Here is a 24282-nt window from a genome sequence, read left to right as displayed (position 1 = left end):
GAAATCAGTGGTTTTATGGGAGCTTTGAGGCCTGGGTCTCTGCTGAAAGGGAACCAGCCAGGAGGTGCTGCCTCATGCAAGTGGGAGTGTTGTCAGCTGGGAGTCAAGTGGGAGCTTGTCACAGCTGAAAAGGGAAGAATGTGCCTGGAAAAGGGCCTGCAGAGCACAGCCCCAGCCCACGGGAGAGGGAGGAAGATGCTTTATTCATGCTTCAGCAGGGAAGCAGCAGTGGGATTATGCTCTTCTCCAATGACACGGTGTCCTGTTGCAGCATCCAGCCCGTGGCTGCAGCAGGGAGGGAGGGAGCCAGGCTGGCAGCTCGGTGTGGCTGTGAGCCGGGGCCCCGCCGGAGCTGGGGGCTGTCCAAGGGAAGGAGTTGTTCACGCACAGGAAACCCAGCAGCAGGATCTCCTGGCTGAGCAGAGCCTGGCTCAGACCCAGCCTTGCAACGGCTCAAAGCCTTTTGGTTCAGCTTCACCAGGGACCATACAACTGAGCCTGTTTATCTCATGTGTAAGGGCAGGTGAAATCGCTGGGGAGCAGCTGTGTGTGGAAAGCAAATTGACCCTGGCTGTTTGTCTGTCCTGCTGCAGTAGAGAATCCCTGAGCTAAGCCACTGTGCAGGACCAGTGTAAAGCTGGTGGCCTTCCCTGGGCTGGCATCAACCTGTGTCACCTTCAGCAGAGATGAGGAAACCGGGCTTGGGTGTGAGCTGACAGAAATGCCCCCTGCATTAGGAGCCCAGTGGTCTTGGGGAAGAGCATCAACCTGCTGCCTCTGAGCACTGCTCTCTGTCCCAGGTAACAGCACAATGAAACTTAAGTCTGAAAAGTCACCCCTCTCCTCTTTTCCCAGCCAGGGGAGGTTATAACACAGCTAAAGGTGCAAGGCAGCTCCTTCCTCTTGCAGAATTTGGGTGAGCAGCTCTTGCTAGGAGTTGTTAAGCTTTTTGCAGCCCTCTGGCTGGCAGGGGTCTCTGCAGCAGCAAGCAGGCGTTGGGGGTCAGGCCACATTCCTGCAGGCTCTGTGAGTTGTCCGTGTACACCCTCTGGGGAAAGGTGCTGATGATCTCATATGAGTCGAAGTCTCCACCCCTAGGAGAGAACAGCACAGCTTTTCCTACAGGCAGGATCCCCCAGGTTTTGAGGGACCCCCTGGCTGATCCAGCTGTGGTTATGAAAGGAGGAGAGACCATTTCATAAGCGCAAGCTGAGCAGAAAAAAGGGCTTCCTGCCCAACATGCAACAGCCAGGCACAGAGTGGCCATTGCAGGCTGCACAGCTGCAGTGGGAAGGAGGCTTTTGCATGTCAACAGTGGTGAGTTCATCCTGGGCTCAGGCTGAGGCCAGGGCTATGGCCTGCAACAGGAGTGGAAAGAGAGGAGAACAAAGGGGTTCTCCAGCCATCTGGAACTGTCCCCAGAGAGGTGTGAGAGCCCTTGGGCAGCATTAAATCCACTGGGATATAGAGCTGGCTGAGCGAAGTGGGGTGTTTATCCAGCAGCAGATCCATCAGCCAAACTGAAGGCTGCAGCTCAGCTTCGAGGTTGCACCACCTCATTGGGAATGGTGGGAATAGTTGGCTGGAAGCAGGCAAAGGCAGGGATGGACCTGGCTCAGGTGGCAATTCTGAGAGAACAGAGGAGGTTTATTTGTGCCTGTGCCAGCTTTTTGGCAAGGGTGGGTATTAAATGCTCTGAGCTAAGTGTGACCCTGGCAGTGCTGCCTAGAGAGATCTCAGGGGGTGCTGGCAGCTCCTGGGGCTGTAACCCTCAGCCCTGCTCAGCTGGGGCTGATGTCTTTGAAGCACAGCTCCAGGGCCTTGAGCAGCAGCTGGGAAACCTTCCCTAGGGCTCTATGGAGCTGGGTAAGGAGGGGAGCAAGCCCTAGGCCTACCTGGCACGGGCGAGGTGCTGGCGCAGGTCCCCAATGGTCTCTGTGAACAGCATCTTTACGATGTACGTCTGCTCCCCGCTCTCTGATTTGATGCGGAGAGTGCAGACACCAGGGGCAGGGGCTTCAGCCTCTTCAGCCACCTTCACCCTGGGGGTGAGAGAACCTCATCAGTCGAGGAGCCAGTGCTGTGCTAATGGCAGAGCCTGGGTCACCTCACCAGGGAGAAGGTGCTTCACATCTGGGAATGTCCTTGAGATGACTGCGTGTGAGCAGACCAACCCACAGAGCAAGCCACTGCTTTGAGAAGAGGGTTGTTGACCTTTCTTAGCTCTTTCATTTTAGATCAGGCTGTCTGGTAAATTCCTTGCCCTACTTCTTTGGTTAAAAATAATCTGCTTGGGGTTTTTTTTCATTCTCTATTTGGGTCTTGTCTTGCCAGAATGAGTGGAAAAGTGCTGGTTGTGTGACCTCCCACTTGGGCATCACTCTCCTGGCAGCATTCCCCTGTTTAACTTGATCACAAACAGCTTCTTAGATGGTTTCAAACTCCGAGGCCTTGGTTTGCTGTTGAGAAAGCTATTTCACAGCAGGAAGTAGCAGTTTGAACAACAGCAGCTTTTTGTTGGAGCTGTAAAAGGTGGCAAGTTTGCCATGAGCAATTCAATGGTCTTCCCAAAAGATCAACCTTCACCTTTCTTTCTATTTCTAAGGTGTAAAAGGAACAACTCCATTTACTTCCTGAACAGAAACCCACAGTGTTGAGGAGGAAGTAGGAAATAATAGGAGGCAGATGAGAGCCTGACAGGGCAGGGGCCGTGCCTGTACCTCTCCAGGGCAGGCAGCCTGGGTGTCTCCACCAGGATCTCCTTGCTGCTGCGCACCCCTCCAGAGGCCTGAAAGCAAAGCAGGTGAGTGTCACTGCTGCCTGCTCTGCACAGAGAGCAGCCAGAGCCAGAAGGTGCCAGGGTGCCACGTGTGCTCTGGTGGAGCCTCTCTGCGAGGAGGAGGTTTATGCAGAGCTCGGAGAGGCCCAAGGGAAGGGGTGCTGGTGCTGTGTAGGGTGATGAGCCCATGGAATCACCGCTGGCACCTTCTCAAGGTGTTTGGGGGATCCGCTCGTACCTGCTGTGCTGCTCTGGCTGAGCTGTGGGCACCAGTTGCCTCTTCTGTGTGTTTCAAGGGCTTGGAAAGCTCATTGAGAAGCTGCTCCAAGGCGATTTTGGGACCTGGTGAAGCAGGGAGGAGATGTGTCCATGGGTGACCTTTTTGACAAACAGTTTGCCCTCAGAACAGGCTGGGTTTGCGATGAGAGAGCACAACAGCAGACAGAGAGAGCTCTAACCTCCCTTAGCAGATAGAGAGAGCTCTAACCTCCCTTAGCAGACAGAGAGAGCTCTAACCTCCCTTAGCCACCCTCGGGCTGGCTCAGTCTCCGTCGTTGAAGCTTGTCCCACTTTCTGACCCATTAAATGTTCCACTGTCAACCTCAGCAGTGAGCAGCTGCGCAGCCTGTGCAGCGCACAGCTGGGATGCACAACAGGTTGAAACCCGGTTAGTCCTGCTGTGAACAGGGAAAACTGAAACTGTGTCAGGTTTTAGACCCATCTCGTGAGGGTGTATTCATAGGTGTCTGTCCCCTTTCCTGTGGTGTGGCAGTGGACAGGTATGTTTTCTTTGCTACTCAGATAAAGGAAACATTTAGCACAGCTTCTGTCTGAGTGCCTTGAGATGAGCAAGCAAGTAGTACAGTTTTGCATAAACAGGAAGATGCTGCTGATGGGCACTGCACATGTTTGGGTTGTTCAGTTACACATGCACAAACCCACTCTTTTCTGTCTGTATGACTTGACTGCATTTGATGTAAGTCCTGCCAGGTATTGCTTACAGACTTCTGGAGTCTACAAGCAAAATGAGGAATCTGGGACCTGACCTTATGTCCTATATTCTCTTATGAAAGCCTGAAGAGGTATCACCCCATATTCAGTATAGTTAAAGATCAGCCTGGCCTGAAGATGTCCACCTTTACAGAATGAGCTTGTAGGAGAACCAAAGGTTTAAGAATTTACCTGGGATCTGGGTGGTTTCCTGCACCTCACTTGATTTTGAATGGCCAACCACTTGGCCATGACCAGGAAAGCTCCCTGGAGGGTGTCTCTCCTGAAATACCACGTCTCTTCTGTCAGTGACCTGTTGAATTAAGACCAGCCACCATAAGCAGATCTTAACAGTTGGACAAGTTTGTTCTCATTGCATCAAAGCACAATAAACCAACAGCAATGACAACCAAGAGTTGTAAACCCCACGAAAGCTGCTTCTGATCAAATGAAATGCATTTCCAGCTCCTATAGGCTCTCTAACAAAGCAAATCCTTGTGTATCCCCCAGGTTGCTGGGATGGCCCACCCAGACTGCAGGGTAGTTGTTCATCCAGCTCCACAGGCATGACAGTTAGAAGAAATATGCTTGGACCTAACCCCTTCCCACTCTGCAGGTGGAAGGTGCTGTGGAAGCAGCAGGTTGGGCTTGGAGAGGGATCTGGCCATGAGAGGCTGCAGTGAGGACTGTCAGGTGGCTCTGATGAACCAAGGCAGGCAGAATGCACTCAGCAGTGGGGCAGGCTGTGGAAATACCAGCTCTGTGTGTCTGGGTTCCACTTCTGTTAGTCTTACATTGGCTGAACAAACCACAGGTGGGTGCACTCTGTGTGTGTGTTTACTGCAGATTACTGTAGTGTCCTGTGGCTTCCAGACGCACCAGCTATGCATGGATTATAGGGAACCACAGCCCCGAGAGCTTTGCACAATCCTTACTCCAGCTGACTTTCTACCTGTGGCACCTACAGCTCACCCTGCCTGTCCTGACCTCATCCTTGCCCTGCTTTCTTCGTGGCAGAGGGTAAGTGCACCCCTCTGGTTAGAAGCATGTGAAGAGCTAGATTAGAGTCCTCTGAGGCTCTCTGCCTGCTTCCTGCCTGAAAAGGTGGCCTTGGCTTTTTGCCATTTCTGAGAAATCAAAAAGTGGGACCTAAAAGAAGCTCAGGTGGCCAAGATCCACTGAAATTGTAGCAAAATAAACCCCCAACATCCTCCTTGATGGATATTTGCTCAATCTTGTTTTAAAAGCTTTCCCTTTTCTCCTTTGTTCCACAGCTCTTCACATGCACGTGCTGCTTCTCTCCTACAGAGCCTGCTGTGCTCTCAGAAGTCTTGTTCTGAGCCAAGATTCACTGAGGCAGAGCAACCATTGAGTCTCGATGCAGAAACCCTCCCTCACTTCCTGTAACGGCTCTGGCAGGTGTGTTCCCAGCCACCCTTTCCCTGAGACACGCATGCACAGAGTTAATCTTGATGTAGACAGTCTTGCTGCCTCCAGAAACCTCAAACTGAACTTGCTGTGGGGAGCATCCAGCAGGCTGCTGAGAAAAGCTGAACAAGTTCTGCACTGCTTTACCTGCAATGGGATGCCATCAGGGTAACGCTTTTGCAGCTCCGAAGGGAAATAGCCATCCATAATATCCTGTAGGCATTGCTGAAACGAAATGAGAGCTTGTGGGCATACCTCAGACTTTGTTTATCTCATGGCTGATACATTCCTTCTGGGCTGTTCCTATTTGTGGTGTTATTGCTGTGCAGAAAAGTCTACATAAAAGACCTAGAATCTCATCTCTTAAAAACTACCCCCCAAAGACATGCTAGCCTTTAAAGGGATGCAGGTGAGAAGCTGGTGGTCCCTGTTAGATGCTCTTTAGGACTGAGATGAGCTCACAGGTCTTATTCCTATCCATTTTCCAGGGGCTTAGTGAACACTATAGCAGGATGGCTTTACGTCTGATTCCCCTACAGACCCTTCCATACCTGTGTGGATGGGTCCTCATAGGGCCGAAAGGGTCCGTTGGACATGACAATCCCATTCTGATACAGTGTGAGAGGGAGGGGTTCTGGCTGCCTGAGCCGAGCTCCCCCAGGCTTGTGCTCAATGTGAGAGATGCCCTCTCCAGCCAGCAAGTTCAGATCCTTCACCTTCTCCAAGAGTACATCAAAATCAATGTGGTGCTGGGGAACAACTGCTTCACCTGCGGCAGAGGGACCAGGGTTACAGGGGGAAGGGGACACCAGCTCAGCAGCTTTCAGCTCTGTCTGAATTTGAGGTGCATTTGAGCCCTGACACTGGGGGGTGTCTCTGCTGCCTCTCCATGCTTTGCCCTTCATGCTTTCGCAAAGTGTGGTGTAACACTGAGCTGCTGTGGTACAACAGTGCCAGGTTTGCATGGGTGTGTGTGCAAAACCGCAGGGGCAGGGCAGCAGGGAAACAGCCCTTTGCTACCAGCTAATGTAACTCCAGATGCAGGCAGCTCTTTAGAGACCATGCTCAGCTCCTTGTCTTTGGTTGTCATTTCCGAAGTGTTTTGTTGTCCCTTGATGTGGTGCTGTAAAATACACAGTGAAGAGCAGAACTGGTTGGGTTAAGTGGGATGGATAAAGGGATCAGGGCAGACTCCTTGGGGAAATGCCAGTGTAAACAGGGGCAGGTGTGCTTGCTGCTTGCCACCTGCAGGTTGCTCTCTCTTGCTGGTACACTGCTGAGGATGTTTATCTGGGTGCTTGGGGAGGGTGAGGTAAGAGTGGTGATGGGACAGAAGAATGATATCAGGAGAGGAAACGAGAGAGGGTGAAGCCTTTGGTGGTTTCTGTTCTGCTTTTTTACAATCTGATGAAGGAGGGCTGGGGAATAGTCTTTAAAAAGCATGAGCTGAAAACAGTGAAAATCCCTCCTGCTTCCCCCCTTTTCTCCCCTCCTGCATCTGAGGGAGGGAAGGATTAGTTCGCTGATATTTGCATAGCAGTTAGGAAGTAGCATTGGCTCTACAGCCCAAGTATTCTTTTTTTCTTCCCCCTCTGTTACCACTTCCTAAGAAGCTATTGCCAAATATGCTTGGACCCCATTCTCCACAAGCAGGTCTCTATTAAACCACTCACATGTTGGCTGGGAGAAAAGGCAAACAATACTCTGTGATGGAGCCAGATAATATGGGTAGGTTACTACAGCTACAATATACACAAAGTGTCTGATTCCATTTTCCACCCACTTAATGTCAGTGTTATTGGAGCAATCAAGCTTCAAGCATTCAGGGTATGTGACCTCTGCAGGAAGCAGCTGCTTTGAGGGTCTCCTTCCAAATGGCTGAGCCATTGGGTTCTCTCCTCATCCCCTAAATGAGGCTTACAAAATGCTGATGTATAAACCACCAGTGTTCTGCCTGGCTTAGCTCCTGCTCAATGGCTCCGTGTCTCTGTTCCTGAGATGGGCTGAGGTGATACCTCAGCAAAGGATCACAGATTCTGAAGATGCAAATTCTGGGTCTTTGCTGCTGATCTACTCTGGGGAGTATTACCCCTTCTCTAAGCATGCAATGGGAGTTAGGATAACTGCTTCAGCAAGGAGTGCTGATGCTTTACCTGGCTTCCAGAAGCTCCTTCCTGGCAGCTGTTCTTCATCCTTGGGCAATTCTACATCTTCCAGTTCTTCAGGTCTCTCTCCAACCCAAATCAGACCATAGTCACTCAGAAACTGCTGTGAGAGGAAAGCACAAGGCAGTGTTGTAGACCAGAGCTTCAGAGAACTAGAGATGGGAGCCTGAGAGTGGTCAGCTGAGATCATGAGAAGCAGAAGGAGAGGTGAAAGAGGTTTCTCTTGGGGTTCTTTGGCCCTGGCAGGGGCCAGTAGTAGTAGCAGCTCTACTAGTAGTAGGCAAAAGGGAGAATGAAGGTATCTGTAGTGCTACAGTAGTGTCCCAGGGCTGTAGTAGCTGCAAAGAGTATTTCTGCAGCCTTAGAAATCAAAATGAAGAGGCTTGCAGGAGGCACAGATGTTTGGGTATCATTTCCTGCTGCCCTGTAGCTCCCATCCAACTTGTTCTTTGTTTTCAGAGGGGTGAGGTGGTGAATTGTGGTGATCAAAGTGGCAGCTTGAAAAAGCCTGAGCAGCCTGGGACTGCAGTGATCTCAAACCAGAGGTGCAGATGGCTTAGGGCAAGTGAAGCAGGTGTCTCACCTCCATCTGCCAGACCTGGAGCTGCAGCTGAAGGCACCTCATTTCCAGTTCCTCTGTTGTGAATGAGTCAGGAGGATCTGAAAAGGAAGTCTTGGTTTTAATATGTACAACCTTAAAGAAGAGCTATAGATAACCTGTGTCACACAGCATGGATGCCCCAGCAGCACCTGACTGTACCCATCAGTACTCAAGTCCATCAGACACAGGAGCTGAACATGAACTCTGCATGCTGGTCCCTGACAATTCAACCTGCAGCAGTCTGGCAAAGATGCTGCCAGACTAAAAAGTAGTTGTGGATGGTAGTGGTGAAGCTTTCTGCTGCAGGAGGTTGATGTGAGTGGTGCTGTTGGCAATTAAACAATGAGAATTGCTCTGCTTGCTCAGTCTTAAGGGACCTATTAATAAAATTAGTAGGTGTCCACTAAAGCTGGGTTGAGAAACCTGGCCTGAATGGCTAGAACAATGCATAATGAGGTATAAAACACATCCCTGTGGTTGGCATATTTGTGTTCTCTGCTCAGGAAATCGAGAGCTTACTCCAGCTTTGTGCTTACAAGGTAGGTCAGCCATTGGAGGAAACGTGCCTGGGCTCAGCTGGAGAAGCTGCTGGATTCCAAGGAACTAAATGGGGGGAAAGACCTTCAGTGACTCACTCACAGCTGGCCTCAATCTGAAGTTAGGCTGCCTCCCAGGACAAGGGAGCCTGGGCTGGAATCCTCCCTGAGATCCCAAGCAGAGTTGTGTGTTTGCTCAGCTGTGAGTGGCTCTGGTTTCCAGCCTGTTTGAATTCTGCAGTATTTACTGGTTTGTTTTGGGTGTTTTCCTGTGTGGTTGGTTTATGCTCATGGAAACTTAGCAAGCCACAGAAAATAGGTCAGGAAATAGTGTTTTGCACTGCACCAGAAAAGCTGAGCACTGGATCCTAGAATGGTTTGGGTTGGAAGGGACCTTAAAGCTCATTCAGTTCCAATCCTCTGCTGTGGGCAGGAACACCTTCCACTGGAGTGTCCAACCTGGGCTTGATGTGGGTATAAAGTGTGGATCTGCTTTGGCAGAAAGCACCATGTCTGTGTAACTGATACCACTCACTGAAGAAGCTCTTGGGCTATTAAGGAAAGGAGGCATTAGAGAGGAGGTCTCCACTGCTCTGCTGCAGTACCAGGAGCTCTGTACTCTCCCACAGTTAAGAGCAAGGCACCAAGGGTAGAATAATCTTTACCTGCTTCTTTCTGAAGGGTCTTCATCTTCTCTTCAAGCTCAGCAATCCTCCTGTCCTTCAGGACCAGAGCAGATAATGATCTTATTTAGTTCCTTGGTCTTCAGGACCTCAAGGCACCGTTTGCACAATTAGTCCTGGCTAGGTGAGTCAGTGGTGCACATCCTCTCACTCCGTTCAGAGAGAGAAGAGTAAGGGTCAGAAAGGCTGTATCACCTCACAAATTAGACTCAAATGGGGTGTGGGATATAAATACACTGCTCCAAGGATAGGTGAGAGAACCCTGACCTACCTCCCCCTCCTTCGTCTGCACAAGAGTTGTAGGGAAACACCCAGGCTCCTGCTTCCTGCTCAGGCTCGTGCTCTGCCCTATAAGAAGTAGCTAATCTAGAAATGAAACCAGCACCTCTGCAGCCACCTCTTCAAAACCAGATATAAAAGGGTATTCATTGGAAGCTGCAGTCATGCAGAGGGGTCTGCCCCAGGCTGGCTCTGCTGTATGAGCAGCTGTTGTCTTGGAAAGCAAAAGGAAAACCCAGGGCTGAAGTCAAAGAGCTGATACCAGAGACAGGGTGCTCAGAGTGATCACTTGGGACTGTTCATTCTCCCAACCCAAGGACCAACACAGTTGCTCTGGTGCTTTGAAAAGGCTTGTTTGTGTAACAGAGGAGGTTGTGATGAACTTGGTTCAGGCAAACTACGTCTGAGAGGTGTAATGCTCCTGTGGCTTTACCATCAAAGCAGGGCACAAAACAGGCTCAGTAAGGGCAGGATTTTTACCTTCAGTTGGATTTCTTGTGCCTGCTCCACTATTTTTTGTTCCAACAGAGTGATTTTTTGCATCAGGGAGGACTGGAGCTCCGTGTCAGCGTGAGCTGTGTCTGAAAGCACAAATCTGTTATTTAATCCTCTGCACCACAGGGGACCCCATGCAAGAACTCCTGTTCTGCCAGAGCAGGTAGGACAAGGGTCCCTCTGGGGGGTACTGGGTAGGAATTCCTTAGGGAGATGGCTGTATTACTGACAGGGTTGTGTGATTGGGGGGGGATTAGCCCTGGCCTGGGGTATTGAGCCCACCACACTGTCAGTGAGAGACTGGGATGGCCCAGAAACCCCTGATCATTGAGGACTTTTACCCTGCATGTTCTTTTCCAGTGTTGTCTCCTTTGAACGCGATGGGAGGCTGCCTTGCTCTGGATTCTCTGTCCTAAGAGGCAGGCTGGCATCCTCTGAGGAGAGGCACGAAGAGCACGAAGGAAAGAAAACAGGGCAGTGTTTCAGCTGCATGTTCTTCACAAGCAGGTAAAGGAATACTGGGGTTATGCTGAAGGGAGGAGAGGGCAGGAGAAAGCAGGGTGGGCCCATTCAATCCCATAGGCACTCCCAGCCTAGTGAGTGTATGTGGGAGCTTGTTATGAGCCAGGACCCAAGGGAAGGTGCAATCCCAGCAGCTGGGAAGACTGAACACAAAATGGGGCTTGTAGAAAGAGCTTGTAGAGAGCATCCTGCCTGCACCAAGTGGTAATATTGAGCTATTCTAACAAAGAGCCCAACACGCTGGGGTTAACAGAAGCTTCACTGGCAGTGGAAAGGGAGATTTTGCTCTAAGATGTAGTAGGAAGGATGTGACCTAAAATAGAGCTGTAAAAATAGATGAGGCTTTAATGTTCTCTAGGTCTTGCTGAGGATGTGGAAACCTTTGGTTTCTCATCTGATTTTGGACACGTGTAGGAGAAAAAGAGCTACAACCATTGCAGAACATGACGTGGGGCCCAGAAGGCCGCTAGCAAAAATGGTCTCAGAATGACGGGGGTACCCAGATGCCGCCCTGTGGGGGGGTCCTGGGGGTCCCAACGCGGGTGGCAGCACCCGGTGCACCCCGGTGCGTTCGGGGGGGGGTCCCCAAACCTCGGGGGTCCCCCCGCTTCCCCGCAGCACTCACCCTCCGCCATCTTGTTTACCGGCGGTTGCCACGGCGACGGAGGGCCGCTGCGATTGGCTCAGCCTTGGTCATGTGGAGGGCGAGGCAGCACGGGGACTACACATCCCAGCATGCATCGCTCTGCCTCCCACCTCCCCGGCTGAGGCCGGGCCCGGAGCTCTGCGGGGGCCCCTCCGCCAGCCCCGTGCCCGCGCCTGGGGCAGGGACAGGCCCCGGGGGGTGCCCGCTCCGAGGAGAGGACCCGGAGCGCTCCAAACGCTCCCAGTGCTGGGGCAGGACCGCGCTGCCCTCCCTCAGCCCCCTCTGCACGCCTTTGGCCTCAGCTCGCAGGCACAAGCGCGGCAGGGCCTGGCCCGGGGCACCGCTCGGGTTCCATCACCGGGCGCTGCTCGGTCCCCGCACGCTGGTTTCGCCTCGCTGGTTCTGCCCACCGTGTCCGTGCTGCTCCAGAGAGCTCAGCCTCCCCCGCTGGAGGGAGCAGGTTCGTTTACAGCCCCTCGGTGGGATGCTGGCTGCGCCTGAGGCTCCTTTCCGTGTGTGCATGAAGTGCAAAGAGCAAGGAAATTGGGAGAAGCTCTGCAGCAGAGGAGCCTTCCCCTCTGTGCCGTGATGTGCTTCAGCAATGCAGAACCCGGCAGCAGCCAGATGAGCCTGGCACATTTCACTACCTTATGTCAAACCATCTTAAAATAACCAGGTCCCCTCTGTTTCCTGCTGCTGCAGCTGAGTGGGTGAGGGAGCTCCGAGACCTGCTCATGAGGAGATGGATATTGGGGGGCTGCAATGGAGCGTTTCCCTCGTTGTTATCCGGATCAGAGCACCCCAGGCGTGTAACTGAGATTCAGAGCTCAGACCCAGCTCCTGCCCCAGCTGCATGGAAAGAGCTTTGTTCTTGGTTGAAACGTTGGCCACAATTGGCAGAACCCTCCCAGTGATCCAGAAGGGGTTAACCCATATCCACTGTTAGTCCTTCGTGGCTGCAGGGCACAGGGCAGGGAGAAGCAGAGCTCGGACACAGGGGTTCATGCTGCAGGTGGTATTTTGTGATGTGGGTAAAGGCAGGCCCAGAGGCTCGCTGCTTGTGCTGGAGTCAGTGGCTGCGTGGCCGTGGTGTGGAAGAGGAGCTGCTCTTGTCCTGGGTGATGGAGATCGATGGCTGCAGAGAACTGAGGCCGAAAGGGCTGTACTGGTGTCACTGCCTGGAGACCCCCCCTGCTGTCTTGCACCCTCTTCCTCACAGCACTGGCAGCAGATGTGACTTCCCCAATTCACCCTGGTTTCAAACAGCCCTCTGAAGTGGTGGGGCTGGTGCAGGGAAGGAGGTGTGACTGAGGACACGGGGCCACCACTGTGCTTAAAGCCTCCGGTTGCCATCACTGCTAGCAGAGGAGGAAGTGTCACAGCGCACAGTGAGCTGCGTGCCCCGACCATGCAGCCCCTCCAGCGCGCTCTCCTGCTCCTCCTGCTCACCCTGCTTTCCCTCTGCATGGTAAGAGAAACCCCATGGCGTGGGGCACACAGAAGCTGCAGGGTCCAGCCGGCTCTGTCCCACGGCTGTTATGGCAGTTGGGGGCTGTAGGGTTCAACCAGGGGGAGAATTTCTGCCTTCAGCTGGAAACCTGAATATTTGGGGTTGGAACTGGACAAGCTTTAAGGTCCCTTCCAACCCAAACCATTCTATGATTCTGACTTTAAGTCTCGCTGTCTTACCAGCACCTTTGTGCTGTGATCTGTAAGGTCTATATATTTCCATAGACTGCTTTTTTAAATGCCTTTTTTTACTCAAGAGCATCACTTGTATCTGTAACCTTAGCACTTTGCTCTCTACCCACCCTGCAGCCTCTCTGCATGCTGGCCCCAGCCTGTGCCTGGTGTGGGGATGCTGAGGATGGCTGTGGAGATACCGGGTGGGCACGCAGCTGTGTGGTTTCCTCTCATCTCTCCCCACTGGGGTGTAGTTTCCTTCCCTCCATGGGGCTCAGTTCAAGTGCCAAGCTGATGGATGTCAGCTCTCTGCTCAGTGGAGACTGTGCTGTGGGAGGGATGGAGGAGCTGGTGCTTTCGGGGAGGGTGATTGCTACTCAGAGCAGCAGGTGGGAGGTGTGCTTGTTCCACAGTGTGTTGGTAACGGGGCCAGGTGTATCTGTGCTTATTTTTCACTCTCAAACCCCCCAGGGCTGTGACCTGCTGCTTTACATTTACCTAATGTGCATTTACTTAATGTGCATTTACCTTGTGAGAGTCTGGATCTGTGGCTGGACAAACCAGCCTGACACCCGCCCTGCACAAGGGTGCCTGTGAAGGGGCAGAGCTGGGCCTTGGGGTCCCATCCCTGGCCCGATCCCAGCTCCGCAGTGACCCAAGGAGGGAAGCAGCCTGGTGGCTGGTTCACAGAGGGAATGGCTGTCCCTTTTCCAGCCGGGCAGGGTAGTGCCTGTCACTGCAGTTATCTTTAACCTCTTACATAGAGTTCCCCAGAAAGGAGTGGTCCTGGGCAGCCAGGGCAGGAGGCATTCACACAAACATCTTAGTTTGGAAGGTGCTGCTCTGAGCAGAAGGAAATTGCTCTGAAATCCCCATCCCGACTGTTACATTTCACACGCTGTCAGCAGCATCCCCACTTGCGACACCCCAGGGGAACGAGGGGCCTTCCCTCCTCCCTTTGGCTTCCAGCACGGGTGTTTCCCAGCTCTACATCCTCTGTGCAGGGCCCATGGACCACTTCCTGGCAGCAGATGTCCCAGGGGCAAAGACCACCCCAGCTTCCGCTTCCCTCCCCTGGCTAGAGGCAGGCGCTGATGTGGGGGGCAGCTCCCTGCGGTGGGAAAACCCGAAGGCAAACAGGGCTGTGTGCGTGTGGCACGGAGGAGAAGCTGCTGGGGCGAGGAGGACGCGAGCCCTGGCTCCCGGCTGCCCTCGTGCTGCCCCTGGAGCGGTGCCTGACTCTCGTTTCCTGTTGCAGGCGCTGGGCCAGGCGGACAAGGGGCTCGGCATCACCCCGCACACGACGCTGACCCCCGCCGCGACGAGCCTGGGCGCTCCCGGCAGCACCGCGGCCCTGCTCCCGCTCACCCTGGCGCTGGCCGCTGCCTTCTTCCTGCGGCTGCACTGAGCCCCCAGCCCTGCCCGGCCTCTCGCCCATGAAGCCTTGACCCCGGTCCGTGCCGTGCGGCCCCGGGGGCAGCTCGGGCCCGCCGCCTCCCAGCAATAAAGCGCTTGTGTAGCGGCACCGGGCTCGCTGCGCCTCGGGAATGGGGGGGGGGGGGACGGGACACGGCGCCCCCTGCAGGCCGGGCGGCCCCTTGCAGCACCGCTCTCAGCCCCGCCGTGAGTCCTGGCCAATCCCGCGCAGGGGCTTGTGATCCCCACCAATCCGGCGCTGCCATGAGCCCCGTATTGGCCAATCGCGGGCTGGCGGTGGGTATATAAGACCGGGTGACGGGGTTAGGCTGGGTACTGGTTATGGGGTTCGGTGTCCTGGGGTCTCTGTGAGGTTTCCCCCCCCTCGCCGCTATCCCTGCCCACAGAGCCTGTGTGTATCCATCTGCATCCGCGGCTCCAGAGGCCCAGCTCAGGCCATACAGGGTGGCAGCATCTTCCCTGCCCCATTCTCTGGAGGCTTCCTCCTTCCTGCACCACTTCATGGGATGGGGATGGGGTTGTGGTACTTGATGTCCGTGTGCCTGGCACCACTGCCTGCATGCAGGGGTTTGGGCTCAGGCCCTCAGTAACCGCCTGCCCACTGGCCTGGCAGAGGAGTGTATCGGAGCCCCGCATCCCTAAGCATCACATGCCGCTCTCCTGTCCTGCTGCCCAGACAGGCCTGTACACAGCATAGGGGTGGACATTTGCCATTGCTGAAAGCCAGAGCAGCCGCTGGCTGGCTGCAGGTGCCTGATGCAAGGACCTTGGTGCTGTGAATCTGCTGCAGGAGCCTCCCAGCGAGGCTGTTGCTGCCAGAACTGCCCAGTTCTGCTGCAGGGTTGACCAGCGCTCACTGCCCCCATGCAGTGACTCTCCCGACTGGGCTCAACCTGCTCAGCAAACCAGGCCCTTGCCCGCAGCCGTTTCCCCTCCCCAGCAGCAAGGACGGGAGTGCTCCATGAGTGGATTTCTCACCCCGTGTCCCTTCTGGCTCTGAGTCACGTCCCTGGGGAGCTCCTACCTCACCCAAGTGGAAGAGCCCTGACCGAGGGACCTCAGACGTGCGGGACCTGAGCCACGATCCAGCCCTTCCGCTGATGCAGCGCTCACCCTGGGGCAACACGAGAGCAGCAGCACGGACAGGCTGGAGCTGGTGGGGTCCAGCAGCCCCCAGTGCTCCCAGCTTGGCCCCTGCTTCCCTACTCAAACCCCAGGGCCCTGGTGCTGCTGGTGGCCCATGAGCACTAGAGGGCACCGGGCTCCCGTCCTGGGAGCAGGATTAGGTCCGGGGCTGGGTGGAGGGCGCAGCTCCCCAGCATGAGCGCTGCCAGGCTGTGGCAAGGACAAGGACACCAAGCACGCAGGCAGGGCTGTATCTTACACACGTACATAAATACAGTCTGGAGCTGGTGGGGAGGGGGCTCAGCCGCTCTCCAGGGGGTCGTGTCCATGGGGTCCTTCGTGAAGCACGTACGGGGCTCTCAGCAGGGAGCCGGGTGGTTCTGCTCGTGATGGAGGGGATGAGGGTGCCCCTCGATGCCAGCAGAGTTTGGGATGTGGGGGGGGGGGTAGGAGGCCACCCAGCCCGGCACAGGGACACTGGGTGTGAGGGCCGCACATCACCTCCTCACAGCACCTCTATGTCCCAGGTCTGCGTGGGTCTTTCCTCGGCCACATCCCAAACAATGGCATGGTCCCGGTCGTAGGATCGGCCACCTGCGGAGCAATGGGTGGGTTTAGGAGGGCAGAGACCTGAAGGGGTGGGTGCCCCATTTTAAGGCAAAACACCCCATTTTTGGGGCTCCCTGGGAAAGCAGCTCCTGTGCTGCTGCCGAGGTCTCACCCTTTACGTCCAGGATCATGTCTTCAAACATCTGGCTGCGGATTCGTCCCTGGGAATCGATGCTCCAGGTCTGGCGTGGCATCCGGGTTTTGGACCACAGCACGGCCTTTGCACCCTTCCCGGCCGGCCCGATGACCTGCAGGCTCATGTTGGGGGCCACCTGCAAGGAGCAGCGGTGCCTGGGTCAGTCCCAGCCTTTCCATCGCATCCACCCAGTGCAAAGCCTTGGAGCTCAGAGGGGTGTCGTGGAAATGCAGCCAGTTCTGGGGTGGGACATGGGATGAGCAGGAAAAAGCCCTCAATGAGAGGTGGGGATGACGAGGGTGACACAAACTCCCAGGGAAGGCAGAGGCGCCTTCACATCTCCAGGGAAGACTTGGAGAGAACCAACTGGGACACGGCTGGGGTCAGGTGCTGGAGTCCTGGCAGGGCTCCCCTGGTCCCCCCTGCAGAGCTGCTTGCCACACGCGGGCCCTGACCTGGTTTTTGATCAGCCCATCCTCGTAGTACCAGATGGAGCTGCTCTCCTCGCTCAGGCTGGACACCACCACCCGCCCCGCTTTCATGTCCTCCACATCATCAGGCACCGAGAGGTAGAGCTCCAGCTCCCTGTTCCTGATGCGGAAATAGATGCGCCTCTGCCAAGAGAGAGGAACCCTGCTTGCTCCAGCCCCGGGTACCACCGCTGGGTGGAAGGAGCTCACCCCGCTCCGGCTGTTGTGGGGTTCACCCTGGCAGTGCCCCGTCCCCTCCCGCAGGCAGGGCTCACCTGGCGGATGGGGTACAGGGACCCCACGTGCTGCAGCCCGCTGTACGTCAGCCAGTTGGTGATCTCGGTGCAGTCCAGCAGCCACTGGCGCCCTCGGAAGTCGCCGTGCTCGCACAGCACCCAGCTGCAGGGACAGGATGAGAGCGGGGTCAGCCCCCCCCAGGACACTGGTACCCCCCATCCGGGGCAGGGCAGGGCAGGGCTGGGGCTCACTCACATCCCGCCTTTGACGCGCACCGACAGCACGTGGTTGTTGAAGCCCTCGGCCTGCAGGCTCCGCACTTCGGTGTTGAGCTCGATCTCCTTCCCCTCGAAGCACTCCAGCCCGTGCAGGAAGATGGAGGGCTCCGAGAAGAACTGCGGGTGGGGGGAAGAGACCGGGAGAGGAGTGAGCACCCATGGGTGCAGAATGGATCCAGTACTGGAGGTACCCATGGCAGGGGAGAATGGGGCCTGATGTGTGTCCGCCCTGACGCCAGCGGGAAGGGAAGGCTGGGACTCACCACCGGGACCTTCTTCAGGGAGCGGATGGAGGTGGAGGAGAGGCAGCCCATGGCGCTGAGCGTGGGGTACTCGCCCTCGGACAGCACGTGCTGCTCCCCGGCAAAGGCCTTCCCATCAAACAGGATCCAGCTGCGGGGAGGAGTGCGCCCGGGCTGATGTGGCCATCGTGTTTGGTGTCCATCCCTCCTGTGGCCCAGCACCCCCATCCTGCCCACATCCCAGAGGTGCCTGTGGGGCTGCTGGGCACGGTGGCATCCCTGTTCCCATCCCAGATGGAGGCAGCGAGGCCTGGGGACATCCTACCTGCCTCCACGGACTCTGCAGGAGCGTGGGATGAAGGCAGCGGGCAGGGAATCCTGGTCCTCCTCGAAGGCAATGTGCTCCCCTAGGAAGTCAGGCTCAGAGAAGAGCAGGATCTGAGGAAGGGGAGCAGAGGGGCTTGGTGAGGGGGGCAAAGCATCGTCACCACCCCATAAGGGTCCATGTCCCCTGGCAGGGCACGTCCCTCTCCCCATCTACCACTTCTGACCTTGGAGACGAAATGGAGGTTGTGTTCCCCAACCTGGAAGCAGACAGAACGGGGCTGGTTGGGGTCTTGTCTCCAGCCTGGCCCCCACCAGCCCGGTGGCACCGGTGGGTCCCGCTCTCACCTGCAGGATGGGCTGCACCGAGGCGATGCAGCAGTCGGTGGCTCCCCAGTCCTCGCAGCTGCGGTACACCCCCTTCTCCAGGATGTACTGCTCGCCCGAGAAGTTGGTGCCCTCATAGGCCACCCACCTGCGGGGAGAACGTGGGTGCTGGCTCTGCACCCCCCGGGTACCCTCCTGGCCCCCCTCTCCCCCTGCTCCCCACTCACACCCCGCTCAGCACGTGGATGGACTGGGTGACGGTGCCGTAACCGGCCAGCTGCGTGTCGGGCATCGCCTCGCTCAGCTCCACGCTGGGGCCCTCCTCGAAGTCCATGGCCTCGAACAGGACCAGCACCGGGTCAGAGAAGTCCTGCAGGGGGAAAGAGCCCCACCGAGGGCCTCGGTCTGTCAGGGGGAAGGGGATGGGGGCCGGGCGCTCTCTGCACCTGCAGTCAGGGCTCTGCCCGGCCTCAGGCACCCCAGGGAGCAGCTCTGAGCACCCGGACCCCTGTGTGGGATGAGCTGGGGGGGGTCTCAGGCCATGCCTGATGCAGGCAGGGAAGGCTCCCTTTGGGGGAGACGGATGGGACCACGGGTGCTGACTCTGCCCACGCTGGGTCCATCCCCAACAATGCCCTCACCGTCCGTATCAGCCGTAAGGACATCAGCTCCTTGCTGTAGCCACCCCACTGCCTCCAGTCCTCGTACTGCCCTTCCTCCAGCAGGTACTGGTGGCCGCGGAAGCCCTCCTTCTCGTAGCCCACCCAGCTGTGGCACAGCAGAGCAGGCAGTGAGGTCTTTGGGCTCCATCCACGCTGCTCCAGTGCCGCCCTCTCCCCCAGGCTGCCTGTGGCCACCCCACATCCCCAGGCAGCTTCCCTGAGCCTTTTCCCCTGGGTGCAGATCACATTCCCAGCCAGCCCCACACCACTCACCAGCCTCCCAGTATGTGCAGGGAGCCCACAGTGGGCAGCGTGGGCCCGGGCAGGCACTTGAGGTCGTAGATATCTCTGCTGATGGTGAAGCTGCGGCCCTGGAAGCCCACGGCCTCGTAGATGAGCACCTGGGGACAGGGCAGGGTGAGTGGGGTCCCACGTCCATCCCAGCCCCATGTCCCCCCTGGGTGCGGGCCCAGTGCTCACCTGCGGCTCTCCAGGTCTTTCCACCACGGGGCAGCCCTGGAAGGAGAAGGACGCCCATGAGGCTGTGGTGCAGGAGGGGACTGCGCAGGGACTGATCTCCTCCTTTACAGCCTCAGCGGCTTTTGGGGTCATTTCATTCAAGAACAAGCTCTTTTGGACTCTGCTTCGTTGCTTGCTTTCACCTCTAACCCACAGAGGCTTCCCAGAGCCTCGCTCAGCACATTTCCACACCAAGCTCTCACTGACGTGAGTCACAAACCACCAGGAGATGCTCTTGCCTGTCATGCCCAGGGCTGGAAACGGCCCCGGCACCCCAATAACCACGCTCCAGCAACCGGGACTCACCAGCCTGATGGGGTGCATGGAGCAGATGGACGGGTCCTTTGCTCCCCAAGCCTTTAAATTGGGATAGCCGCCTGGCTCCAGAACATAGGGATCATCGTCAAAGAAAGGCTTGGAGTAAACCAGCCACCTGGGGAAGAGGGGGAAAGCATCACGGCTCCATCCAGCCCGTGCTGGAGCACACCCAGCGCCCACCCAGCCCCATGGCCACGCTCACAGGCCCGAGTGGACGATGATGGAGGCAGCAGCGAGCGCCTGGCCCCGTGTGCGGGTGTCCTCAGCCGAGTCGGTGAACCTGAGCCGGGCGCCTTCGCCGTTCTCCTCCACAAACAGGCTGATCTCGGGGGTCCGGTAATCCTGGCGTGGGGCAGAGCAGCGTTACGGGCTCAGCACCCCCCGTGTGCTCGAGGTGAGCACAAAGCTCAGGGGGATCCCTTTGCTCACCCGCACCACCCTCTTGAAGGAGCCGATGCGGAAGGGCCGGTGGGGCTGCCCGCTCTGCCCATAGGCTGCCCAGGGGTTGTCAATCTCCACGTCCCCCTCGGCCAGCACGCACTTGCGCCCGTGGAACCGCGGCTTCTCGTACATCACCCACCTGGAGCAGGATGGAGGCAAAGGGGGAGAACCCCGCTCGTACCCATTGCAGCCATCGGGAGCCCCGGGGCACGGCGCGGGTTGGGACATCCCGCCACCACCCTGCCGCGGCCGCGATGCTGGGGTGCAGCTGCAGGAATGAGCACTGGTGCCATGGTCACTCCTGAACCCCAGGCTGGGAGCTGGCTGCCGTTCCTGACACAGGGAATGCAGGAGCCCCGGCCAAACCCTCCCTCCCTGTCCTCGCCACACGTCCTGGCCCCAGTGCTGTCCCCTACCCGCCTCGGATGACCCGGATGGAGATGGTGTGGGAGAGCTCCCAGGACGTGGCATCGGGGATGTCGCCCCAGATCTCCCGTTTCTTGCCCGCGAAGCCAGCCTCGGAGAAGAGGATGATCTGGGAGGGGGTGACACAGCAGAGAGGCGCTGCCATAGCCCCCAAACCACACCGACCGTGCCCTCGCCATCCAGCCCAGCCCCACCGCCCTGCCTGTACCTTGCCAGGTCTGGGGTTGATCTTCTCCAAGCCCTCCTTGTCCTCCTGCTGTGAAGAGCCAAGGGGACGGGTGCGTGAGGAGCACAGAGGGACATCGGCTGCAGCAGCCATCTCGCCGCAGCCCAGGGAGGTTGTGGCTGCAGCCTCACGTCTGGCGTCTGCCAAACCCTCCCACCGCCCCGAGCAGCCACACCTTGAGCATTCCTGCACTTGGGGATCAGCCTCCTGCCCGCCCCGGGACCCTCCTGTCACCTGTGCTGGCACCCTCCCATCACTTGACCTGGTGCCCATCCTGGTACCCTCCTGTCGCACCAGGGGCTTTCCCCCCTCGGCCTCCCTGATGGGATGTTCAAGCCATAGGCTGGGAACAGGGAAAGATGCTCCAAGGTTCAGACCCCCACCACCTCCCTGCATTCCCAGGAGTGCAGAACACCTCCCCATGCTCCGCGTTCCGAGGTCCACTCACCAAGCCATCAGCGGGCCACAGAGCCATGGTGCTTTCTGGCTCCTTGATGACAGCACCTGGGGCTTCCAGCACGGCCATCTCCGGGCTGGGGTGGTCACCAGGGCCCAGCCCGTTGTGGTCCCGAGGGTTGGAGGAGCCCATGAGCCCTCCATCCCTGCCAGGCGGCTCGAGTGGGGCGGTGCTGGGGGAGACGAAGCGGCTGTAGAGCACGCTGTTGTCCAGGCGCGAGTAGGGCTTGCCCTCATCGGCTGCTGCTGCCCGGTGCTCCAAGAAGTGGGAGAGCAGCGCCATGCCCTTGAGGACGTTCCCTCGGAAGAGCGGGCTCCTCTCAGCCACCGGTTTGGCCTTTTCCTCTGCCCCCACCTCCCCCAGCATCCCCAGGAGCGAGCCCCCCTCCACCCGGCCATTGCAGCCGGCGCTGTCCCTGGGCACCCCATTGAGGGTCCCTCCTGGCGCCTGCTCCTCAGGGCTCAGGTAGGGGTTCACAATCTCCTCCTCTGGGATCTCCTCCTGCCGCCCCAGGGGGCCCCGGGCCAGCAGCTCCCGCAGAGCCTCGGGCAGGGAGATGGTGGCTCTCGGGGCCACGCGGTCCTCCTCGATGGGAGGCAGAGCAGCGCAGCGGCCCAGCGACGACGGCCGGGGCTGGCGCGGGGTCTTGGGTGCCTTGCGCATCTCCGAGGGCTCCATGTTGCGTAGCGTGTCCACAAAGATCTCCATGTCCACCAGCAGCTCGGGGTCCTCCTCGGCTGCGTTCGGGGGGGTCTCAGCTGCGGGGTCAGGGGCTGGGGGCTTGGCAGGGAGCTCTGGGCTGCTCTTGGGCTCTTGGGCTGTGCCCTGGGGGTCCTCTGTCATCCTGCCCCCATCCAACTCCAGCTCAGCCTTTGGAGCTGCTTCGGATGAAGGCTCTGGGCCATCACTTGCCTCTGAGGAGGGGATTCCAGGGGTGCCACCACCTCCCGGGGCGCTCTCTGTCCTCGGTGGCATTGCTGAAGTGATGCCATCCCTGTCTGCTGAGCTGCCCTCTCCCACAGCAGCCGGGTCAGCCTGGCCACCGGCGCCGGCCAAAGGACCCTGTTGGGAGCTGGTTATACTGGTTTGTGGGTCCCCAGGCCTGTCGCCATCTCTCAGGGTTGCGTTCACTGGCGTGGCTTCGGCTTGCAGCGAGTGTTTGTCCCCGGGGGATCCCTCAGTCAGGAGCCTGGTGGCTTCCACAGCTCCCAGTGAGCTCCCGCTGCTGCCCGTTGCGGCCGCCGCAAAGCCGTTGCTGTCCTGCTTGCGCACGTCCTGCTGCGGCGCGGTCCCTGTGGCACCAGCAGCGCTGTGCACCCCGCTTTGGGCTTCCCTGCCCTCCGCCAGCGCCGGCTCCGTCCCGGCTGCATCCCTGCCGCTCCGCAGCACCGTGACCTGCCTGGCCCTGGGCAGGGCAGGGCCGCAGCCGGGCGCGCTCGGGGCACCAGGAGCTGGGCCGGGTCCCGCTGCGCTGAGCTCAGCGGCGCGGGTGGGGAGCAGGGAGCCGTGCACGTAGCTCTCCCTGTGCACGGGCACGTCCCGGGGGATGCCGTCCCCGCCGCCAGCGCCCACCTTGCCCCGCTCGTCCTGGCGCCGCGGCTTCTGCGCGGGGGAATAGACCTGCGAGAAGATGGGGCCGTGCGCGGTGAAGTCCTTGCGGGGGCTGGCGGGGGACGAGCGGGGCGGCGCGGCGGGGCCGGGAGCCGTTTTCTCCACGATCTCCCGCTCCCAGGCCTGCAGCAGCAGGGACACGCGGGAGGGGCTCCCCTCCCGGCCCCGCACGGTCCCCGCGCTCTCCAGCCGCCGGGACACCAGCGAGAGCTTCTGGAAGCGGGCCCTGCCCTCGGGCCCTGCGGCGCCCACCGCCGACTGCTTCATGCTCAGCTCTGCGCTGGACACGAAGCCCCTGGCCTTGGTGTGCCGGAATGATGGATCCATGCCGGGGGGACAGCGAGGGGACTGCCCCGTAACACCCCACACTGCCGGGAGCAGCCCCTGCCGCTGCCACGCTGGCGCTGGTGGAGCTGCAAGGAGAGATGAGACACAGGGAGAGCTGAGCAGGGACCGACCCCCGACCCTGAGCCACCCCCGAGGCATCCCTCTGACCCTGCAGGACGTTATGGGGGGGTCCCATGAGCGCAGGAGGTGATTTGGGGGCAGTTCTCGGGGTGCTCATCTCATCCATCCTGGCATGTGCTGTACATAAAGGGAACCTCTGCCTGCCCATGCCAGTGCTTCTGCAGCCAGCTGGGGAGCTCTGCCACGCTGCCAGGTGGGCTCCAGCAGAGCCTGCAGGCCGGCCCAGCACGGATGAGTGTGCAGGATGCAGCCGGGCCATGCCGTGCCCCGAGCGGTGCCGTGCCCCAAGCTGCGGGATGAGTCAGGCGGGCAGCAGGGCTGCGCCGAGTCAGCAAATGCAGTAAACAAACAGGCCCAGAAAGCATCAGGGAAGCTGCTCCGTGGGGGGAAAGGACCTGGTCAGGACCAGGGCTGGGGCTGGAGCAGCCACGGGGCTCGCAGGAGGAGGTGGCGACCTGAGCAGCATCTTCTCTTGGCCCTTCTCTATTGCTGCTTGGCAAAGGTGGGATGGCTCCATCCGCTTCTCAGTCCCATTGACACTGATCACCCTCATCCAAGCTGGTACACAGCACCCAGCTCCTGTGCTCTTGCATTGGGTACTGGAGGCTGGGCATCACTGTGGTCCCTGGGATACAGGGTGGGCATCACTGTGGTCCCTGGGATACAGGGTGGGCATCGCTGTGGTCTCTGGGATGCAGGGTGGGCATCGCTGTGCTCCCTGGGATGCAGGGTAGGCATCGCTGTGCTCCCTGGGATACAGGGTGGGCATCACTGTGCTACCTGGGATACAGGGTGGGCATCGCTGTGGTCCCCGTGGTGCAGGTCAGGGGACAGGGACACCCACACCGGTGGTGGCGGTGGGGGGGGGAATGCCAGCAGAGGCGTCCCTGTGCCACAGCTGCGTCCCTGCCCCAGAAGGGATTTTATTGCTGGGTTTGGGTTTAGGAAGCAGCTGACACAGCAGGAGCCGGAAGCACTCCGGCATCTCTGCATCTCCCAATTAGGAGCTGCTCTGTGTCACCACCCAGCTATTGGGGACAGCGGAGGGACGGGGCTTAGGGCTCAGCCGGAGGACAGCTGAGCCTGGGGACTGCTGATGACAGGGAAACCTCCCTGCACAGCCCCCAGGGCTGGTTTTCCTGGGGGACCCTTTGGGAGAGGG

General features: G+C 58.3%; 2 protein-coding genes and 1 long non-coding RNA gene across 5 annotated transcripts; 1 reads left to right on the top strand and 2 right to left on the bottom strand.

Moving 5' to 3' along the window:
- Positions 1-187: 187 nt before the first annotated feature.
- UBXN11 (UBX domain protein 11) lies at positions 188-11171 on the bottom strand. 3 transcript variants are annotated; one of them, XM_061360721.1, is made up of 13 exons: positions 11104-11171; positions 10298-10390; positions 9942-10042; positions 9165-9219; positions 7946-8022; positions 7351-7465; positions 5749-5966; positions 5345-5422; positions 3962-4082; positions 3018-3121; positions 2721-2788; positions 1896-2042; positions 188-1094 (listed from the first exon to the last, which is right to left on the bottom strand). In XM_061360721.1, exons 1-13 carry the CDS (start codon positions 11111-11113, stop codon positions 941-943), a joined length of 1341 nt encoding a protein of 446 aa, XP_061216705.1. In that variant the 5' UTR covers positions 11114-11171; the 3' UTR covers positions 188-940. The 3 variants fall into 3 exon arrangements, with proteins under 3 accessions (XP_061216705.1, XP_061216706.1, XP_061216707.1); XM_061360722.1 differs by having other exon boundaries at positions 3962-4052; XM_061360723.1 differs by lacking the exon at positions 5345-5422.
- Positions 9797-10430, top strand: LOC133216199 (uncharacterized). The gene is made up of 2 exons (XR_009726574.1): positions 9797-10119; positions 10317-10430. It is a non-coding gene; the product is annotated as an uncharacterized LOC133216199 (long non-coding RNA).
- A 4633-nt stretch (positions 11172-15804) lies between the features above and the next one.
- CRYBG2 (crystallin beta-gamma domain containing 2) lies at positions 15805-23038 on the bottom strand. The gene is made up of 19 exons (XM_061360878.1): positions 21033-23038; positions 20567-20611; positions 20349-20467; positions 19921-20071; positions 19694-19833; positions 19480-19606; positions 19135-19170; positions 18928-19055; positions 18634-18760; positions 18220-18362; positions 18014-18140; positions 17893-17925; positions 17667-17779; positions 17363-17492; positions 17077-17216; positions 16860-16983; positions 16570-16728; positions 16091-16250; positions 15805-15963 (listed from the first exon to the last, which is right to left on the bottom strand). Exons 1-19 carry the CDS (start codon positions 22977-22979, stop codon positions 15875-15877), a joined length of 4038 nt encoding a protein of 1345 aa, XP_061216862.1. The 5' UTR covers positions 22980-23038; the 3' UTR covers positions 15805-15874.
- Between the last annotated feature and the right edge of the window lie 1244 nt (positions 23039-24282).

Source organism: Neopsephotus bourkii, unplaced genomic scaffold (genome assembly GCF_033783945.1).
Source record: "Neopsephotus bourkii isolate Nb327-2 ecotype Australia unplaced genomic scaffold, CSIRO-AGI_Nbou_v1 NB_1036, whole genome shotgun sequence".
Classification (NCBI taxonomy): domain Eukaryota; kingdom Metazoa; phylum Chordata; class Aves; order Psittaciformes; family Psittacidae; genus Neopsephotus; species Neopsephotus bourkii.
This window is presented reverse-complemented; position numbering and strand designations above follow the sequence as displayed.

What these genes read in the sequence shown, in the direction of transcription:
- CRYBG2 (XM_061360878.1), bottom strand. Translation starts at nt 22,979, where the DNA reads ATGGATCCATCATTCCGGCACACCAAGGCCAGGGGCTTCGTGTCCAGC. An exon ending in CCTTCAAGAGGGTGGTGCGG is followed by an intron (nt 19,834 to 19,920) that starts GTGAGCAAAGGG and finishes GCCCCACGCCAG; the next exon opens with GATTACCGGACCCCCGAGAT. An exon ending in CCCTGTACCCCATCCGCCAG is followed by an intron (nt 16,729 to 16,859) that starts GTGAGCCCTGCC and finishes CTCTCTTGGCAG; the next exon opens with AGGCGCATCTATTTCCGCAT.
- UBXN11 (XM_061360721.1), bottom strand. An exon ending in GACCCTTCAGAAAGAAGCAG is followed by an intron (nt 8,023 to 9,164) that starts GTAAAGATTATT and finishes CTTCCTTTTCAG; the next exon opens with ATCCTCCTGACTCATTCACA. An exon ending in ATGAGGACCCATCCACACAG is followed by an intron (nt 5,423 to 5,748) that starts GTATGGAAGGGT and finishes ATTTCGTTTCAG; the next exon opens with CAATGCCTACAGGATATTAT.